This window comes from Ranitomeya imitator, chromosome 6, assembly GCF_032444005.1.
Source record: "Ranitomeya imitator isolate aRanImi1 chromosome 6, aRanImi1.pri, whole genome shotgun sequence".
In the NCBI taxonomy this organism is placed as follows: Eukaryota; Metazoa; Chordata; class Amphibia; order Anura; family Dendrobatidae; genus Ranitomeya; species Ranitomeya imitator.
This window is the reverse complement of record NC_091287.1, coordinates 215,141,288-215,161,489: the sequence shown is the minus strand read 5'-3', so window position 1 is coordinate 215,161,489 and position 20,202 is coordinate 215,141,288. Positions and strand designations below refer to the sequence as shown.

The 20,202-nt window shown below is 42.8% G+C and overlaps 1 protein-coding gene across 1 annotated transcript in view; it reads left to right on the top strand.

Annotated features, from left to right (window-relative positions):
* The window catches only part of LOC138642358 (uncharacterized), a 223,479-nt gene extending 205,923 nt beyond the window's left edge, over nt 1–17,556 (top strand). The window contains exons 16-19 of the mRNA XM_069730472.1: nt 6,415–6,528; nt 6,637–6,690; nt 13,030–13,248; nt 17,123–17,556. Of these exons, the coding sequence (XP_069586573.1) occupies nt 6,415–6,528; nt 6,637–6,690; nt 13,030–13,248; nt 17,123–17,208 (473 nt within the window). The 3' untranslated portion in view covers nt 17,209–17,556. The remainder of the gene's footprint in view (nt 1–6,414; nt 6,529–6,636; nt 6,691–13,029; nt 13,249–17,122) is intronic.
* Nucleotides 17,557–20,202: the final 2,646 nt, after the last annotated feature.

Below are 20,202 nucleotides of genomic sequence, written 5' to 3'. Positions count from 1 at the left end.
GACCTAACCAAGGTGTCTCTGTCCCTGATACAGGTCCTTGAACGTTTACCTAACATTTCAGCCGCCTCCAGTGCTCTGATCTTTTCTCAGAGCAAAACGCATGCTCCCATCTATCTGCCACCTTTGTCATGGCAGATCAAGGGTGAGGTCCAAGAAGTGGACATACTCCCAACTCCTTGTCTGGTTTCCCTTCCCCTTCCACATCTTCAGGATTCCTTCAGTATCCCTTCCATATCCCACTCCTCCCCAGAGGTGACCCCGGGATCCGAACTGGATTCCCAGTCTGGTTGGTCCGTGTAGAGATCAGATTCTATCTTCCAAACTCCAGAATATGGTCAACAGCCTTATTTCATCCGTTAATCAGACCCTCCATATTAGGGGTGAGGAGTGTCCCCCCTCAGGATCACTCCGTCTCATTCAAAAAGGCTAAGCGCCCTCCTCGGGTGTTTTCCAATCACAAGGAGTTTGAGGGAATAGTTGCCAAACATTGGGAACACCCGGAAAAGCGCTTCCCAGGTATCCCTTTTGGTTCTGATTTCCTCAGCAAATGGTCAGAACCCCTAGCTGTGGACCCACCAGTCTCTCGATTGTCCCCTAAAATTGTCCTGTCTCTCCCATGATTGTTCCTCCCTCAAGCCCTAGCTAAGTCTGCCTTTTGAGGCTGCTGGCGCTCCTCTGTCCCGACTTCGCATCCTCATGGGTAGCCAAGTCTGTTTCCTGCTGGGCAAAACTTCTTCGGCAGCGCATTTTATCAGCGGCCTCGCTGGAGAAACTGGCAAAACTTGCAGACCGGATTGCATACGCAGGCAAATATTTGTTTGTTGCTACTCTGGATGCTGCCAGCAGTTTTGCCTTTTTTACTACAATATTGTAGCCATATGCAGAATCCTCTGGCTCAAAGCCTGGAATGTGGACCCAACATCCAAGAAGTTCCTTACCAACGCCCCTTAGAGGAATTACGTTTCTTTGGGTCTAAGCTTGATCAGCTTATCTCAGACAACAAAGGCGATAGGAGTTACCTCTGTTACCCATCCTATGCAAATTTACTAGGAGACGATATCTTCAATTTTGCCCCTTTTGTCCTTTTGTTTTCCTATTCCGGGGCCTCCTCTCAGCGAGACCCCTCCCCTACCCACTGAGAGCGAAAGAAGCTGCCCTTCAAACCAGCCCTGGCATGGCACCAAAAGGGCCATTGGGCAAGTCCTCCGGTTCCAAATCCAATAGATTTTCTTCTGCATGACTGGTCACCCTTCTCAGAGAAGGCGGCCACCTACCTTGTCAGGAAGCATGGTTCTCCGTAGTCGACAAAGCCTGGGTCAGGTAGATTGTTGCCACAGGTCACAAGATGGAATTTTCTTACCTCCTATACAGACATTTGTTCATGTCCAACCCTCCCAAGAGTTACAGCCCAAGTCCTAGTTTTCTTTCAAGCCATCTCCTCTCTTCTCCGGGCAGGTGTCATTGTACCCGTCTTCTCCCAGGAGACATGCTACCAGTACACAGCTCTCCACTTCAGACTGGCCTCTGTTCCCAGAGTGTTTACCATGGTAATGGTGGCAGTCATGGCCATTCTCCACTCAAAGAGGAAAGTAGTCATTCCCTGCCTGTACAACCTCCCAATTAAGGGCCCGTGTATTCAGGACTGTTGCAAAAGTCTTCAGATTAACTTGGACATGCTTTCACAGAGGAAAAGCTCTCGAAACTGCTTCTGGAGATTCGTTTTTTAAAATACTCCTCTTCTCACTCTCTTCGACTCTGCTTGAGAGTACTAGGGAAGATGATTGACACAATGGAAGCTGTCCCTTTTGCACAATTCCTTATCCGTCCTCTCCAGCTAATCCTTCTGTCAGCTTGGGACAAAAGGATTTCTTTCCTGTATAGCCCCCATACGCCTGCCTCTCCGATTGAGGCAGTCTTTTTCATCCTGGAGTCTCTCTCTCCCTCCATTCGGCACGGGAAGTCATTTCTCCCTCTCCACTGGCAAGTTGTCCCAACAGCCGTCAGGATCCTCAGATGGGGAGTGGTCTTCCTTAACCACAGTCGAGGGTCACTGGAACTCTTGGGAAACCTCCCTTCCCTTGAAGCGCCTGGAGATCTGAGCCATCTACCTCTCTTCTCCACTGGTAGGACCTTCTTACTGACAGATTAGTCCAAATTCAAACTGACAATGCCACGGCCGTGTGGCTTACATAAACCACCAGGACGGGGCACACAGTGAGTCGGTCATGCTATAGGTCTCACGGATTCTGGCTTGGACCAAGCGGCAAGTGCCAGCAGTATCAGCAGTCAGTATTTCAGACCTGGATAACTAGGCTGCTGACTTCCTAAGTCATCAGGGTCTCTCCTTAGGTGAGTGATCTCTCAGCATCTCTGTGTTCAAACAGATCTGTCAGAGGTGGGCACTCCCAATATCTATCTGATGGCATCTTGGATGAATCACAAGGTCCCTCGTTTCGTTGTCAGGTCTTGCAACTCCCTGGCGGTCGGTTACGATGCCCTGGTTATTCCATGGTCTTAGTTTCAACTTCCGTACCTTTTCCACCCCTTCCCCTGATCCCCCAGACTCGTCAAGAAGATAAAGGCGGAAGGAGTTCCAGTTATTCTAGTGTTCATACTTGCCCAGAAGAGCCTAGTATGTCGAGTTAGTCAACCTACTGACAGATGTACCCTGGAAACTCCCAGACTGACAAGACTTACTTTCTCAGGGTCCCCTCTTCCACCAGAATTTTTGGTGTCTCAATTTAATGGCATGTCCTTTGAAGCTGCAGTCCTGAGGGAGGCAGGCTTCTCACTCCAAGTCATACAGACCATGATCAGGGTGAGAGAACCCTCATCTTAATGTATTTATTATCAGTCCTTGAAGTTTTTTTTTTGTTTTTTTGTTTTTTTGCTGGTGTGAAGACCACATAGCTCCCATGTCGTTTTATTTTCCAGCTATCCTGGCGTTCTTACAATCAGGATTAGAGTCTGATTTGTCTTAGTATCCTCAAGTGTCAGGTCACTGCACTCTCAATTCTGTTTCAATTAAATTTGTCTTCGTCTCCAGGTCAAGAGCTTCCTGCAAGGAGTTGCTCGCCTAGCACCACCTTATCCATCCTCCTGTGGACCCGTGGTACCTTAACCTAGTTTTTAGCGTTCTTCAGTGATCCCCCTTCGAAACCCATTCAGGACATCTCGTTTTCTCTTCACTCCTGAAAGGTTGCTGTTTTGGTTGCGATCACTTCCACCAGATTGGTCTCAGACTTAGATGCACCCTTGCCTCTCCCCCTTCCAACAAGATGATCCTTCGTCCAGTACCTGCCTTCCTTTCTAAAGTGGTATCTGCCTCCAAGTCTACTATCATCTGTTTGATCTGCTCAGCTAAACTGGAGGCTTATCCTGTCAAGAATAGACGACCACCACCTCTGGATGTGTGGGCTCCTTACACCCGAGGAGTGGGGGCCTCCTGGTCCGTTCACCACCAGGCTTCTGCAACTCCGATTTGCAAGGTCGCTACCTGGTCATCTCTTCATACATTTGCAAGATTCTACAGGGTACCTACTTATGCCTTGGCTGATGCTGGCCTAGGTAGGAAGGTGATGTAAGTGGTGTTTGATCATCACCCAACCAGATTTAAGCAAGTTTTACTTATGTTCCCTGTCTTGGGACTGCTTTATTACATCACATGGTGACCAGTGTCCCCCAATGAAGCAATAAAGAGAGGATTTTTTTAGTTTTTGTAAAATCTTTCTTGAAGCCTTCATTGGGGGGCACACCACTCTTCCCGGTCTTTTGTGCCTTTGTTGGACCTGAGTGCCTCAGTTGGGCCTGTTTACAGTTCTTGTTGCTTCTCCTACTGCTTTTTCACTAAACTGTCAAGCTTTGCGCCAGTTGGTAGTTGTACCCTGCTGAGGAGGAGCGAACTCTATTTTTGCCTAGTGTCAGCCTCCTAGCAACAGCAGCATACACCCATGGTTACATGTGTTCCTCAAAGAAGGCTCTAAGAAGAGGATTTGACCTTGAGTACTAAAAATCTTTCTTATTTCACTAGTAAACCATTAAACTGTTTTCTCTGACACGGGAATACAATTTTTAAAAATCACTATTAAATCTGTATGCAGTGCAGTAATGTTCCCTAGGCCTATTTAAGTAAGGAATTACTGTGCTGTAAATTAAAAAAAAAATGCTTACCTAAATTATGGAAAATGTGAAATAAGATTTTGTTGTTGTTGTTGTTGTTGTTTTAGCCATCCCCTTCTTATATTAAAAAATAAATAACCTGCTATTACCCCAACTTGTGTGTTGCTCAATCTGTCACAATTTCCTGGTATCCCCAATAAAAGAGAATTGAGTCTAGTCTGTATGTCACTGCAAATATGCAAATCTCATACAATGCGGTGACGTGACTGCTTGTTTGCATACTGGGGAATCGTGACAATGGCTGAAAACTCGTGCTTCTAAAGTCTGCAGACTTTTATAGGAATGCGTGACAACCCCTTTTACCTCTCCTGAATTATGTAAGATTAAAGGGGTCTCTATGGTTTGCATTTTTTGATGAGAATAGAAGTTGTATTTAACATGTTGGGACTTTTTTATTCTTATGCTTTTTATATTTATTTACAATAAAATTCAAATCACTTTATGCCCATCGTCTTCTCTTATGCAGGCGGGATATGACGTCTCTAATGTCTCGACACAAAAGAAAATGGTTCTCACATTTTTGTTGAAACATCACAGAAACATGTGACAAGGGGATTGGCTAATTTATGTGATGTGACTAAGCAAAGCATCTAAGGCTACGTTCACATTTGCGCCTTTGGGCGCAGCGTCGTCGACGCATACCGACACATGCGTCATGCGTCCCTTTCTTTAAAATGGGGGGCATGGACATGCGTTGTACTGCATTTTACGACGCATGTGTCATATAGACGCACAGACAGGGCGCAGAGGACGCTACTTGTAGCGTTTTTGCCTGGGCCGAAATTCCTGTTCTGTGCTTTCTTATGACAACGCATGCGTCGCAAAACGCAGCGTTGTGCACATGCGTTGTTGGTTGCATCACCGACACTGCGCCCAGCAACGCAAATGTGAACGCAGCCTAAATTGCTGATGAGGCAGTACGAAAGAGCTGCAGCTCTGAGCACAAAAGACCTCCAGAAACCTTTTACATTCTTTTGTAATGTCTGGACACAAGTGAACTGATTTTTTTCTTTTGAAAAAAAAAAAAAATAAATTTGAGTCTTGAAAAAGGGCCCATAAAGGAATGAAAGGTCTTGCATATATTTTTTTTGAATTCTGAATAAATTATATTTTTTAAAGGTTCTAGCATATTACTACAAACTGCAGAAAACCCCTTTTTAATTTACATTTTCCAAACTAAAAAAAAGTACCTATAGGTCCATAAATAATTGGACAGTGACCTAATCTTCATGATTTGAGCTCTGCATGCTGCCATTTTGGATTTAAAATTAAACAACTGAGATGAAATTTAAGTGACTTTCAGGTTTAATTTAAGGGGTTGGACAAAAATATCTTGTGAAACGTTAAGGAATTGCAACCATTTTTCTACAAAGCTTCATTTCAGGTGCTCAAATGTAATTGGACAAATTCATTTTACCTAAATAAAATGTTCATATTTAATACTTTATAGAAATTTTTTAGCAGGCAATGACTGCCTGAAGTCTGGAAACCATGGATGTCACCAAACACTGGGTTTCCTCCTTTGTGATGCTTTCTAATTACTGATAGATTTCAGCTGGTGTCATGACTTTCCAAGGCTTTTTGCTTCTTTGTTTCATGTTCAGTACTTTTTTTTCCTGTCCTTTCTTATTACACATAACTTTATTTTATTAACCTCTGTGGTTTGGTTTCTTTGCCTATGTGGCTTGGATGTGTTGTTACCGACCTCTGCTGAGACTCATCATGTCAATAGCATCTTTAGAAATATATTTACGAAAAAAATTGGTGAAGTGTTCAATACTTATTTCACCCACTGTATGTATGTTTATACCGTATGTTTTGCTTTGTAAGACGCACTTGACTTCTCCAGCAGCGACCCTGGGGACCCCGCTTCTCCGCAGCCCCCACCCCGGTAAGCAATAAGACGCATGGATTAATAGAAGCACCACCATTTTATTAAAAAAAACTTAATTTCTTCTCAAAATTTGTGGTGCGTCTTATAATCTGGAGTGTCTTACATAGCAAAAAATACGGTATATGATATAGAACCTGTCACCAATTTTCTTAGGAAATATATTTCTAAAGGATGGATTTTTATATTTTAGCACTGTACATTTGCCAAAATAGTTGTAGTTAAATGTTGTCAATTAAAATCCGCAACTCTCGTCTTGGGATAATGTTCTCATTAAATTATAGAACAATATAAATTGCATATATATACAAGATTATTTGTATGTGACATGTTTTCCTTTACAGACCCAAAGACGGAGTGTAAGAAACCATTATTTCCCATTTCACAACCCAGTAAAATTGAGCCTCTCAGTCAGAGAAATAAACTGATGTTTACTTTATCATCAAGTAAGGCCCAAGGTATGTGAAAGTTTGTAGTCCTCATGCCATAAATGTGCTTTATGTAAAAAAAATGCTTTAAATATTACTATGGACTTCAATGTAATTGGCCTTTGAAAATTGTTTCAGAATCTGATGCTACAAGCAATTTTAACCCAACAACAAATATATTCGTAAAAAAAGGTATGTATTCGGTTTGAAGTAGATATCTGCTATAACTTTGAGTCAATCATAGCGCTCATACCCATCACCGTTTAAAAAAAAAAAAAAAAAAAAGCCAAAAAAAACCCATCCGATATTGACCCAGGAAAGTGGGATGAGTGTCATGCGATTTTTACACGAGTACAATCCTAGCATCCGATTTACATCAAATTTTCATTCGAATGCGATTTTAACATGAGTTTTTACATAGAGCAATTCTCTGTTATTTACCCACAGTTTTCCAATAGAAAGTAAATTACTTTTGGAAAAAATGGCTTGAGGTTACCCGACTTTTTATTAACTAGCAGAAGGAAAGCTGACAGCTGGGGGCAGATTTTTATAGCATTGGAAGGTGGTAATACCAATGGAGCTTCCCATGCTATTAATATCAGCTCACAGCTGTATACTTAGCATTTCCTGGTTACTATAATGGTGGACTACAAAAAAAGATGTAGGGTCCCCCTATAATTAATAACCAGCAAAGGCTAGGCAGACAGCTGCGGGTGGATATTTATAGGCTAGGATGGGGCCATGGATATTGGCCCCCTCCCAGACTTAAAGCATCAGCTCTCAGCCTTCCCAGAAATGACTCATCCATAAGATGTGCCAATTCTGGAGCTAAACCTTGCTCTTCCCACTTGCCCTGTTGCAGTGGGAAGTGAGGTGATAGTATCGGGGTCACCTTTTGACTTTTGTATTGTCAGGTGACATCAAGCCCAGGGGGTTGGTAATGTGGAGGCATCTATAAGACTTCCTTAATACTAAACCCATAGTTAAATTGTTAAAAAAAACCACCCAGAATAAAGTCCTTTATTTGAAATCATGACTCCTTTAGTGAATCTAAAAGGACCAACTACACATATATTCACCGCTAAGCCCAATCCCCTGAAGCCAATGTCTCTTGTCTCTGTATGGTCAAAGGAGTTTATTGGATATGAACCCCGTTCAACTATAGCACTCGCAGCTCTCTGTCTCTGCTGGATGGCAAGCTGTATAGTTCCATAATGCAGCCTGCCTTCTAGATACAGCAGAGCTAGACGCGTCACAGGACAATTGAATTATCTTCTCGGCAGACAAGCAAGGAATATGGTTGTCTATTATTTTTTTTATGCAATATGACTGAGGTTAGTAATGGGGGCGTCTTAGACACCTCTCCATTATTTACCTCTGGCTTTGGTGTAACCTGACAATACAAAGGTGACATCAACCTTCTTTAGCTATCACCCCACTTGTCACTGCACCGGGGTAAGTGGGAAGAAGGCTAAATGCCAGAATTAGCACATCTTATGCATGATGGTTTTAGTCAAGGGGGCCAATATCCATGGTTCCTTCCAAGGCTATTAATATTAGCCCGCAACTGTCTGCATAGCCTTTGCTGGTTATTATTTATAGGGGGACCCTATGTCATATTTTTTTTTTAGTCCCCCATTTTAATAACCAGTAAAGGTTTAGTGTGCAGCCCTGAGCTAATATTAATAGCCTGGGAAGCTCCATGTGTATTAACCCCTTCCCAGGCTGTAAACATCTGCCCCCAGCAGTCTGCTTTTCTTTTTGCTGGTTAATAAAATGTTGGGGGAATCGCATGCCATTTTTTTTCAGATATATTTCCTTAAATACATGTATAGTAAGCTACACAAGCAATTGTGCTAATTATATATGTCGCTAACCTCTTTCTGTGATTTTACTGTACGCGGCTGCTGAAATGTCGGGTTTTCAAGGATATGGGTGTGTAAAAATCTAAGCACTCACAAGGTCCGAGTGCCTTGCAACTTATTTATTTTTCTTTTGTCACACCCACTGACTTGCATTGGCGAGTCTTGTCCAAGATAACTCTTGAGATTTCAGTTGAGACAAAAATAGCTGATGAGCAGGGAATCATAGGTTAACATTGGTCACAGTGCAATACGAATTTTTTTTTTCATCGCATTGCACTTGTCCGTTTTCCTCGCAGAGGAGTATGAGCGCTAATAGACATTCACAAATTAAGTTGTTACTTTCTATTATGTTTTTTCAATGTTAAATATTCACATTAGTTTTTTTCCCCCAGTATGCTGGATCCATATTTGATGTGTCCCTTTTTTGCAATCCTTTTTGCATTTAACTTCTCTTACCCATTAAATCGCAGAAAATGGTAAAATAAGGATAGCACACTGATCACATCCATTGCTCCCTTCGTATGGTCAATGACTAACATTGTTTGAGTTTGATCCGTAATAAGGATAAAAGTAGGATGCATCGGTTTTGGTGTTTTGTTTTTTTTTTTTTTTTTTGTTTTGTTTTTTTTTTTATGAAGTGTTGGTCTGTCAAAATAACAAGTTGTGAAAAGGCACATTTGATTGTAATGGCTCTACCCGGGAAATATACAGTGGTGACTGTAATTGCTTCAGGCACACCTGTATTACTGAAATCTGCTTCCAGTAGAAATACTTACTGTAATTTTCTCCCTGGTGCCACACTTATTCCGACCAGGCACCTCCTTAACGCTGTTAACCTGCAGGTCAACCCTATGCATACCGGATAATAGCGTTATCTGACATGACAGGTTTGCTTTAAATAGGAATTTTGTACATCACTTTATGTACTGAGCAACTAATTTAGTCTTATCCCTGTGAAAGTGCACTAAAATGCTGGCCAGAGATTTCATCAGATAGCTTGACTCAACCTCAACTGCAGGAGGCACACATGAAGATTCCAGAAGAAGGTTTATTTTCAAGCTAAATTCTTGTAGTTCTGCACAATTACAGTAGCATTAGCTGTAACAACGGATCCAGATTGCCTAACGAACTGGCAATCCCTACATGTGTCGAACAGCCGCATGACATGCAGCCACAGAGACTCAAATGGTTTTCGAGGACACTTAAAATACTCTATTATCACATGAGCGTCCTCGTATAACACCTCATCCGAGCACGCTCGCTCATCAATAGTTATTACACAATGTGGCATCGGCTCCAATTGGAAACTCTGTTGCCTTGTGGGTCATCTCGATATGCTCTGGCAGTTGTCAGACTTCCTATGGGGGCTACCATTGTTCTCTGGTTTCAGGCTAGGTGTCTGCTACCCAGGTGCAGCATTTTAAAATGTGTCTATGTATATAATGAAAATGGCATAGGCCTCAAATTTAATGAAAAAAATATTTTGAATTTCTGAATTAGAAAAATATTTCAGTTGTAAAACTGCATGTACTAAAAAAAAAAAACCTAAAAAAGGAACATGTTCAGGAATGGGAGAAAATGGTTTGGTCTTGAATAGGTTAAAACGTCCATACTTTTTCTTGTTGTGAAACATTAATATGTTCCGCAGATTCCAACTAAATTCTGCATGGAATTCTTATTTATTGTTGACTTCTTATCTGACATGTGGACTCCAATTAAGAAGTTAGAACAGAGCTAACCAGCAGGAGTAGGAAAAGAACAGTGCTGCGGGACATGTTTACTCTTTATGCTGCCCTCTAATGATATTGGCTCTGATTAACAGTGACTTCTGTGTACTTCTGTTCGTACGTGTGGCAGCAGCACACAAACCATTAATATTCTTAAATTGTCTGCTGTCTGATGCTTTATAGGGCACTATGGCTAACTTTACGGTACACGGTAGTATTTTTTGTAAATAAAAAGTGCAATGATTTGTCCTATAGATTTTAAGGTATAAATTTCTGAAAAGGATTATATCACATATTACAATTGCTATCACCCTGAATGCATGCCCCCTTATTATCTGTAACAAAATGTCTGCTGACAGAATATGGAAAGCTTCCCATAGAACTGCACAATATACATGTGTTGTGTGTTTTTCTTCCAAATAGACTCGAAGCGCAGATTCTCTATCTTTCGGTTTGCTGTGGTCAGCTTTTCAGTAGGCATGTGGCGATCTGACCATTTCAGTATATCATGCGTTCTATATTGTATCAGTTGCCATCCAATTGTTTTGAAGGCATAGAAGTCAGTGAGGGTACTGTATACAATTATAGTGTTTGCTTAAAGGGGTTATTTACTTTTATGTTTGATAAATGTGATGGTGTGTGTATACCTTTTTTTTTTAAACTATAAATGCACCTAGGTTTTAGCGGAGGAACTTATAAAAAAATTGAAGCTAAAAATGTGATCAATTCTGTACTTATTATCCGCTATCCTGGTATATATGGTCTCCTCATTCCCCCATCTTTGTATACATGGCCCCCTCATCTCTATCCTGGTAGGCACGGGTCCCCTCCTTATTACCAGCCTGGCAGGCTCGGGCCCATTCCTTAATCCCAGCCTGGTAGGCTCGGGCCCCCTCTTTAATTCCAGCCTGGTAGGCATGGACCACCTCCTTTAATCCTAGCCCAGTAGGCACCGGCCCCCTCCTTAATCCCAGCCTGGTAGGCACTGTCCCCCTGCTTAATCCCGGCCTGGTAGGCACGGGCCCCATCCTTAATCCCAGCCTGGTAGGTATGGGCCCCATCTGGAAAAAAATTTTGAAAAAATAAACCATTATACTTACGTTCCCTGTTCTCCTTTGCAGCGTCTTGTTCCGGTGCCAGCAGTTGATTTATGCTTGTAAGAAGCACATGGCAGGAACTTCATGTGCTACCTGCAAGCCGAAGACAGCTGTCAGAATACTCGTTGCTCTCCACGCCAGGACTGTGTGTGGAGAGCAGTGAAGATTCATTGCTCTTTAATATCGAGCACAGTGTTAACAACAGCCGCTGGCTTCCTACTGCTGCCGGGCGTTCACGCATGCCGCTACTTAAGGGAATGAATATTCACTGCATTCCACGTCTGCGTGGGAGGCAGTGAATATTCATTTCTCCTTAGCAGCGGGCACAGGAATTAGCGGCAGCCGCCGACTCCTGCCTCCTGTGACTCGCTCCCCCACCTCCCTACCACAACCAGAGCAGGTACATTCGGACTATAAGATGAACCCCCCTATTTTCCTCCACAGTTTTGGAGGAAAAAACATGTTTTATAGTCCGAAAAAAATGGTATGTGCATGTATGATTTAACAAAGAAAATCCCTTCCTATTGCATGCTTTCAGCAATGGCACTACATAGAATAAAAATGTCACAAGACACCGGAAAAAGAAAATCCTTACCTTACACAGGAAAGGTGTAAATCACGTTAAAATCTGAAAAGCTTTACTTATCAGTCAGAATACTGTAACAAACCTGTTAAAAAAAAATTTAATATCACTGAAGATTTATGAATACTACTGGGACTCTCTACTCAGGGGTGATGAGACCATGATAAATGTTTTTGGAAGTGTATGGCGTCTCTTAAGATGAGGATTACAAAGAAAAATATATAGTGCCTAAAGTGAAATGTGGTGGCAGAGTCTTTGTCGGGCTAAATGAATGCTGCTGGTGTCGGGGAAACTACATTTCATTAAAGATTTCAATAATTCACTGACGTGCTGCTGTTTATTGAAAGAGAAAATGCCATCATCCTTCCTTGCCTTTGGTGGATGTGCACTGTTACAACATGGCAATGATCCAAAACGCACATCTGTTGCTTTTCTGAAGAAAAGGGTGAAAGTGATTGTCATCGAGTATGTATCCTGATCTGAACCCAATTGATCACCTAATTGGGAATTCTTAAGAATAATGGAAAAAGATTTTGTAAGAATGTCAACTTGTTCATTCCATGCCTTGAAGACTTGCTGCTCTCCTTAAATATCAGAGATCATAGAAAATACTTGATCTAGTTGTACGCTTCTCTGAATCACCTCTTGCACTTCAGTGTTGTCTTCTTCATAGACTGCACAGCGCACTTGTCTTCTGGCTGTGGGTGATGAGAGAAGACCAGTGTGCGCAGGTGAAGGAGAACGATCTCGCCCAGCTGTCGGACATGTGTGTGGGGAGTGTCTGTCAGCAAATATTGCACACAGTTCTCTGCATTCCGCGTATGCTGCTAAACCTGTGCAAGTGCGGGAGCGTCATTCTGCAATTGTGCTCACACGGCTCTGACAGCGCACACAGGTGAAGCAGAGCGATCTCGCCCAGCTGTCTGACCTGTTTGAGTGCAGGAAGTGTTTGCTATCACTCCACACACTTCCCAGCTTTCTGTGAGCTCAGGGAGCTTCTCACATAAATTGCGCTTGCTGGAGGTGGAGGACTTTTTTTTTTTTTGATGACCATAACTGTACATGCACTGCCAGCTTACAATTGGTGGATTAGCATTGCAAACAATTCCTTTTTACGTTCTTCCCAGGTTCAGTACAGCTAAAATGTAAGATCACTTGTGAACATCTTATGAAATTTCTTGTGACTTCATGGTTTCTTTTTATTCCCTAGTCCATTTGTTTTCACTGTGCCTTTATTTTGTTTTTGTTTTCATTTCAAGATGCCCAGGTAAATAGAGAGACTCCTAGTGCAACCACATTTACCCATTCTGCAGCACAATTGCCACCAGGGCCTGCGCCACCAGGGCCTGCGCCACCAGTCTTCCCTATACCAAAGGATGATATAGTGAATACATTCTTTGAAAGCATCAAGAATATGGAAGTGGCTGAAGTAGTTACAACATTGAATAAAATAACTGCTACAAATCCAGCTTTCAAAGGTAAAGTCTTGCATATTTAAATGAATGTTGAGCAAAAAAAAAAACCTGGGTTATTTAAGCTAAGATTTAGAGATGACATTCTCTGAACTTAGAGAGGGGTCAAGATGAATTTATTAAACTGACATTCAAGTTATGGCTAAGGCTAGGTTCAGATTGCGTTAGAGCAATCCGTTTAGCGCCTAGCGCTAGCGGATTGCGCTAACGCAATGTTTTAAAAGGGGTCGTGTTAAACGTCCCCGCTCTCGCAGATCTGCGAGAGCGCGGAACGGACCTCAGGTGCGCAAGCAGCGGCCGCGGCGCGCCACAAAACACCGGCACATCGCTAGCGCGTGCCGAAGATGGCACGCGCTAGTTAAGCGTGTCCCCATTGCTGTTAATGGGCGTGCTAACGGACGCGTTGCACGGCTTTAATTTCGGTCCCATTAGCGCAATGGGAACCTAGCCTAATAGATTTCATAGATGATATGTTGATTCAGGGATTTATTTTGTGTGTCAAAATTGCAGGTGAGTGAAGATTATTTTTTCTTTAAATTCGAGGTAACTGACGTCTGCCTGGTTGCCCACCTCTAAACTAGCACTTTTAATAGGCTGCATTTGATGGATCTCTGTCTTTTTGATCCTTATCAACTATGAAAATTCAGTTGCTTATAGATATTTTGTGCAATCAAACATCATTGGTTTGTAATGCAACAATATACAGAGAAGTGTCCACTAGCAAATAAAACCTGAAACCATTTGACACCTGACAGATATTATTAAAGTGACTTACCACCCCTCCATTGTAAATGTGAACTGACATTCCTTAAGTATAGTCACTATACCTTACAGTTGTGACCAAAAGTATTGACACCCCTGCAATTCTGTCAGATAATACTGAGTTTCTTCCTGAAAATGATTGCAAACACAAATTCTTTTTTATTATCTTCATTTAATTTGTTTTAAATGAAAAAACACAAAAGAATTGTCCTAAAGCCAAATTGGATATAATTCCACACCAAACATAAAAAGGGGGCGGACAAAAGTATTGGCACTGTTCAAAAAATCATGTGATGCTTCTCTAATTTGTGTAATTAACAGCACCTGTAACTTACCTGTGGCACCTAACAGGTGTTTGCAATAACTAAATCACACTTGCAGCCATTTGACATGGATTAAAGTTGACTCAACCTCTGTCCTGTGTCCTTGTGTGTACCACATTGAGCATGGAGAAAAGAAAGAAGACCAAAGAACTGTCTGAGGACTTGAGAAACCAAATTGTAAGGAAGCATGAGCAATCTCCAGGCTACAAGTCCATCTCCAAAGACCTGAATGTTCCTGTGTCTACCGTGCGCAGTGTCATCAAGAAGTTTAAAGCCCATGGCACTGTGGCTAACCTCCCTAGATGTGGATGAAAAGAAAGATTGACAAGAGATTTCAGCGCAAGATTGTGCAGATGTTGGATAAAGAACCTGTACTAACATCCAAACAAGTTCAAGCTGCCCTGCAGTCCGAGGGTACAACAGTGTCAACCCGTACTATCCGTCGGCGTCTGAATGAAAAGGGACTGTATGATAGGAGACCCAGGAAGACCCCACTTCTTACCCCGAGACACAAAAAAGCCAGGCTGGAGTTTGCCAAAACTTACCTGAAAAAGCCTAAACCGTTTTGGAAGAATGTTCTCTGGTCAGATGAGACAAAAGTAGAGCTTTTTGGGCAAAGGCATCAACATGGGCGGCACGGTGGCGCAGTGGTTAGCACTGCAGCCTTGCAGCGCTGGGGTCCTGGGTTCTAATCCCACCAAGGACAACATCTGCAAAGAGTTTGTATGTTCTCTCCGTGTTTGCGTGGGTTTCCTCCGGGCACTCCGGTTTCCTCCCACATTCCAAAGACATACTGATAGGAATTCTAGATTGTGAGCCCAATCGGGGACAGTGATGATAATGTGTTCAAACTGTAAAGCGCTGCGGAATATGTTAGCGCTATATAAAAAAATAAAGATTATTATTATAACATAGAGTCTACAGGAGAAAAAAAGAGGCATTCAAAGAAAAGAACACTGTCCCTATAGTCAAACATGGTGGAGGTTCCCTGATGTTTTGGGGTTGCTTTGCTGCCTCTGGCACTGGACTGCTTCACCGTGTGCATGGCATTATGAAGTCTGAAGACTACCAACATATTTTGCAGCATAATGTAGGACCCAGTGTGAGAAAGCTGGGTCTCCCTCAGAGGTCATGGGTCTTTCAGCAGGACAATGACCCAAAACACACTTTAAAAAGCACTAGAAAATGGTTTGAGAGAATGCTTTGGAGACTTCTAAGGTGGCCAGCAATGAGTCCAGACCTGAACCCCATAGAACACCTGTAGAGAGATCTAAAAATGGCAGTTTGGAGAAGGCACCCTTCAAATATCAGGGACCTGGAGCAGTTTGCCAAAGAAGAATGGTCTAAAATTCCAGCAGAGCATTGTAAGAAACTCATTGATTGTTACCGGAAGTGGTTGGTTGCAGTTATTTTGGCTAAAGGTTGTGCAACCAAGTATTGGGCTGAGGGTGCCAATACTTTTGTCTGGCCCATTTTTGGAGTTTTGTGTGAAATGATCAATGTTTTGCTTTTTGTTTCATTCTCTTTTGTGTTTTTTCATTTAAGACAAATTAAATGAAGATAATACCAAAGAATTTGTGATGGCAATCATTTTCAGGAAGAAACTTAGTATTATCTCACAGAATTGCAGGGGTGTCAATACTTTTGGCCACAACTGTATATCTGTCATTTTGATTGCGTGTTATTCCACTTTTCGGCGGTATAACGCATTGTTTTTTGATTCGTGTTTGATTTATTTTTTACAGTGTTCACTGAAGGGGTTAACTAGTGGGACAGTTTTATAGGTCGGGTCGTTATGGACATGGCGATACCAACCATGTGTACTTTTATTGTTTGGTTTTTTTTATTTGCATAAAGAAATGTAGTTATTGGAACAATATTTTTTTTTTCTTTAGGAATTCTAAAAAAAAAAATTTTTTTGCACGGTATATTTTTTTTTTTAACTTTTTTACATTGTCCCAGGGTGGGACACCACTGTATAAAGTCAGATTGCTGATCTGACACTTTGCAGATTACTGTGTCAGATCAGCAGGCGCTGACAAGCCACCTCTCTGCAGGACTTTGAAGGACCCCACGGCCATCTTGGATTCGGGCCTGCAGGGAGGAGACCGGAGTAGACCCTCTGAACAGCGTGATCATATTGCGTTGTACTGAGGGTCTCGGGGAAGCACGCAGGGAGCCCCCCTCCCTGCGCAATGCTTCCCTATGCCACCGGAACGCTGCAATCTTGTTTGATCGCAATGTCCCAGGGGTTAAAGTGCTGGGAGCGGTCAGTGACTGCTCCTGGCACATAGTGCCAGATGTCATCTGTGATAATCAGCTGTCACGCGGCCGTGCTGCCCCCCTGATGCGTGGCTTATCACGTATGACGTACTATACCGTCGATGGTCATGTGGGCCTGGGTGACCTCAATGGGATAGTACTTCTGATGTCAGAAAGGGGTTAAAGAATCTCAGTTGAAGTGTACCTACAATACAAATTACAGACCTCTCCATTTTTGCAGGTGGGAAAACTTGCAATATCGGCAGTCTATCAATACTTATTTTCCCCACCGTAGGTATTCACTACGTTAGGTGTCATAGATTTTAAGAATTTGTGTAAATGCCACATTCCATCAGACTTTGGACATAGCAGAATACTGACAGTTGTGCCTAGAAAGTTCCGAAGTAGTAAAGATGCTCATAGTACAACAATGGACATGTATGTCTTCACATAACATTGGAAATAGTTTTTTCTTTTTAACACAAGGAGTACTACATTTATAATTTTATTAATTAATGGTTTATTTGTTTTAGGAATTCATGTCCCAAGCCTTGTACGCTATTTAACGGAAACTGGAAAACTGAAGTCGGCAAAAAGTGTGCAAAAGCAGAATCAATAAAAGAAAGCAATCTTTAGTATGGTTGTATAATTTCCTGTAACATATTTTGCTATTTGGCCTCAACTTTGAAAATATTACAATGAGCGGTCTTGTAATTAACTGTAAATACATACATATTTTTTATAAAACTACTTAATTGATGTAAGTTTTCTATTTTGTCAGGATTTTTTTTAATGTTGCATGACTTTCCTTAACGAGGATTCGTTTTCTGTAAACAGTTTTGTACTGTTATGGTAGACTTCATTTATGCATTGAAAACAAGAAGTTGTTTGCCAGTGAAATGCTTACATTTATGTTCCTCTACATGCTAGAACCAGTAGAAGCCTATTAAAGAACTCCGAAAAAATGGTTTACTCTCTAAATACATTAATAGTGTAAGATGGCGCTGCCGACGCATGTTCAGTAGCAGCTATCGGATCACAGTTACACGGATTGCAGCTACTGCGCAGGCGCCATTTTCAAATTGTGGTGTTTTTTTTTTCTTCTTTAGCTGAATAACTTGAATAAAACTTACTATTGGCACATAAAACATGCGATTTTGCGGCAGAGCAGGTGCCACGGCTGGCATCTCCCTACAGAAGGTTTTTTTTTTTACATATGTACAGATATTCATTATGCAAACAAGGGGGCAGGTCAGTGAGGGATCAGTGATAGTGTTGACCATTCCGATACTGCAAATATCGGCCGATATTTGCAGTATCGGAATTTCCGATACAGAGTTCCGATATTTTTGCAATATCTGATACCGGAATTGGAAGTTCCCATAATGCAAAGAGCCAGTTTCATTTAATTCAGCCAATGAGGAATCATTAGAAGTGTGGGCACATCCTGTTCTGCATGGTAGGCATGTAACTACTGGCATGGCTGTGATTGGCTGCTGAAATGATGTCATGATGCACTATAAAAGTCGCCGCCGCCATTTTGGGTTCACTCTGCTGTGAATTCAGTTAGGGACAAGACACTGTGTTTTTACTGAGGGGCCAGTTTTGAGATAGCGATTTGCTTCATTGTGCTTTACCCAGGCTAATTTAGCAACTGCTGTGTGAGAACCTTGTTTTTGCCTTGCAGCGCTGTTCACGGCTGTCTGCAAGGTGTCTGTGTGTGTGTAGCTCACACTGTAGTCTGGTCTGCAGCCACAGCTGGTTGTAGTCAGCTCAGGGTGTGTCACTGCCTCATACTGTTCCATTGTCCTTTTTTCAATTAGTGCTGCTTCTGCACATTTTTTCAAATTTATCCTATTAGTGGGTTTATATCCGTATCCTGCTAGGTTGTGGAAAAACACTAATATAGGAGTACATAGAGGAGATTTTTTTGACCTTGCAGTGCCGTTCACTGCTGTCTGCACCGTCTCTGTGTGAGTGCAGCACACTCTGTAGTCTGTTCTGTGAAAAAAACAATAAGTTAATAAAGTTCACCAAACACTCCACTTTACAGTTGTGTAGGCCACATTAGCTCATATTAAAGTTTAGTCCACACTTTATAAAATTAGTGTTTCTTATATCTTATGTTTCTGTTAGCAGCTGTTCAGGAACACTAAGCCCTTAAAGGTACCGTCATACTAAGCGACGCTGCAGCGATACCGACAACGATCCGGATCGCTGCAGCGTCGCTGTTTGGTCGCTGGAGAGCTGTCACACAGACCGCTCTCCAGCGACCAACGATGCCGGTAACCAGGGTAAACATCGGGTAACTAAGCGCAGGGCCGCGCTTAGTAACCCGATGTTTACCCTTGTTACTATCCTAAAAGTAAAAAAACAAACGCTACATACTTACCTACCGCTGTCTGTCCTCGGTGCTCTGCTTCTCTGGTCTGGCTGTGAGCGCCGGGCAGCCGGAAAGCAGAGCGGTGACGTCACCGCTCTGCTTTCCGGCCGCTGTGCTCACAGCCAGACCAGAGAAGCAGAGCGCCAAGGACAGACAGCGGTAGGTAAGTATGTAGCAGTTGTTTTTTTTACTTTAACGATGGTAACCAGGGTAAACATCGGGTTACTAAGAGCGGCCCTGCGCTTAGTAACCCGATGTTTACCCTGGTTACCAGCGAAGACATCGCTGAATCGGTGTCACACACGCCGATTCATCGATGTCTGCGGGGAGTCCAGCGACAAAATAAAGTTCTGGACTTTCTTCCCCGACCAGCGACAGCACAGCAGGGGCCTGATCGCTGCTGCCTGTCACACTGGACGATATCGCTAGCCAGGACGCTGCAACGTCACGGATTGCTAGCGATATCGTCTAGTGTGACGGTACCTTTAGGGTCGCGCTTAGTAACCCGATGTTTACCCTGGTTACCCAGGGACTTCGCATAGTTGGTCGCTGGAGAGCTGTCTGTGTGACAGCTCTCCAGCGACGCTGCAGTGATCGGGATCGTTGTCTAGATCGCTGCAGCGTTGCTAAATGTGACGGTACCTTTAGAACTTTTCTGCCTATCTTTATCAGTCTACCAAGATGAAGAAGGCAGGGAGTAAGGCACGTGGAGGTGGATCAGGGAGAGGACGTGGGGATTATGTGCCTGCTGTGGACATCGTTGACTTATCAACCCCCAGTTTTAGCAAGGAAGATTCCTTCATGCGCAGCTTTGTAGGAGCTTGCTGTACCCTGCTGCTGCAGGACAAACAAACTGTTGTCAGATGGATGCCAGCTAACGCATCGACTTCAATTAGTGCCACATCCTCTCAGGCACAGAGCACTGAAGAGCACCCATCTGTCTCCTCACCACCTGCCAAATTGCCCAGGCAGTCAGAGAGCCCAGGACAGGAGCCATCTCTACTTCTGTTCTCTGAATATCTTGGCTTGGAAAGAGGGGGCCAGCCAAGCAGCATTCGAGAAATGGAAGAAGAGGCAGTATGCAGTGATGCCCAACTGCTTTGTCTCTCTGAATCTGAAGAGGCGGGTGGGCCAGTGCCTCCGGTCAGCACACCTCAGTCCGCATCAGATGATGAGACTCAGGTGGCACTTTCTGGTGCGTACTGTGCTGCCGAGACTACCCAGGAGAAG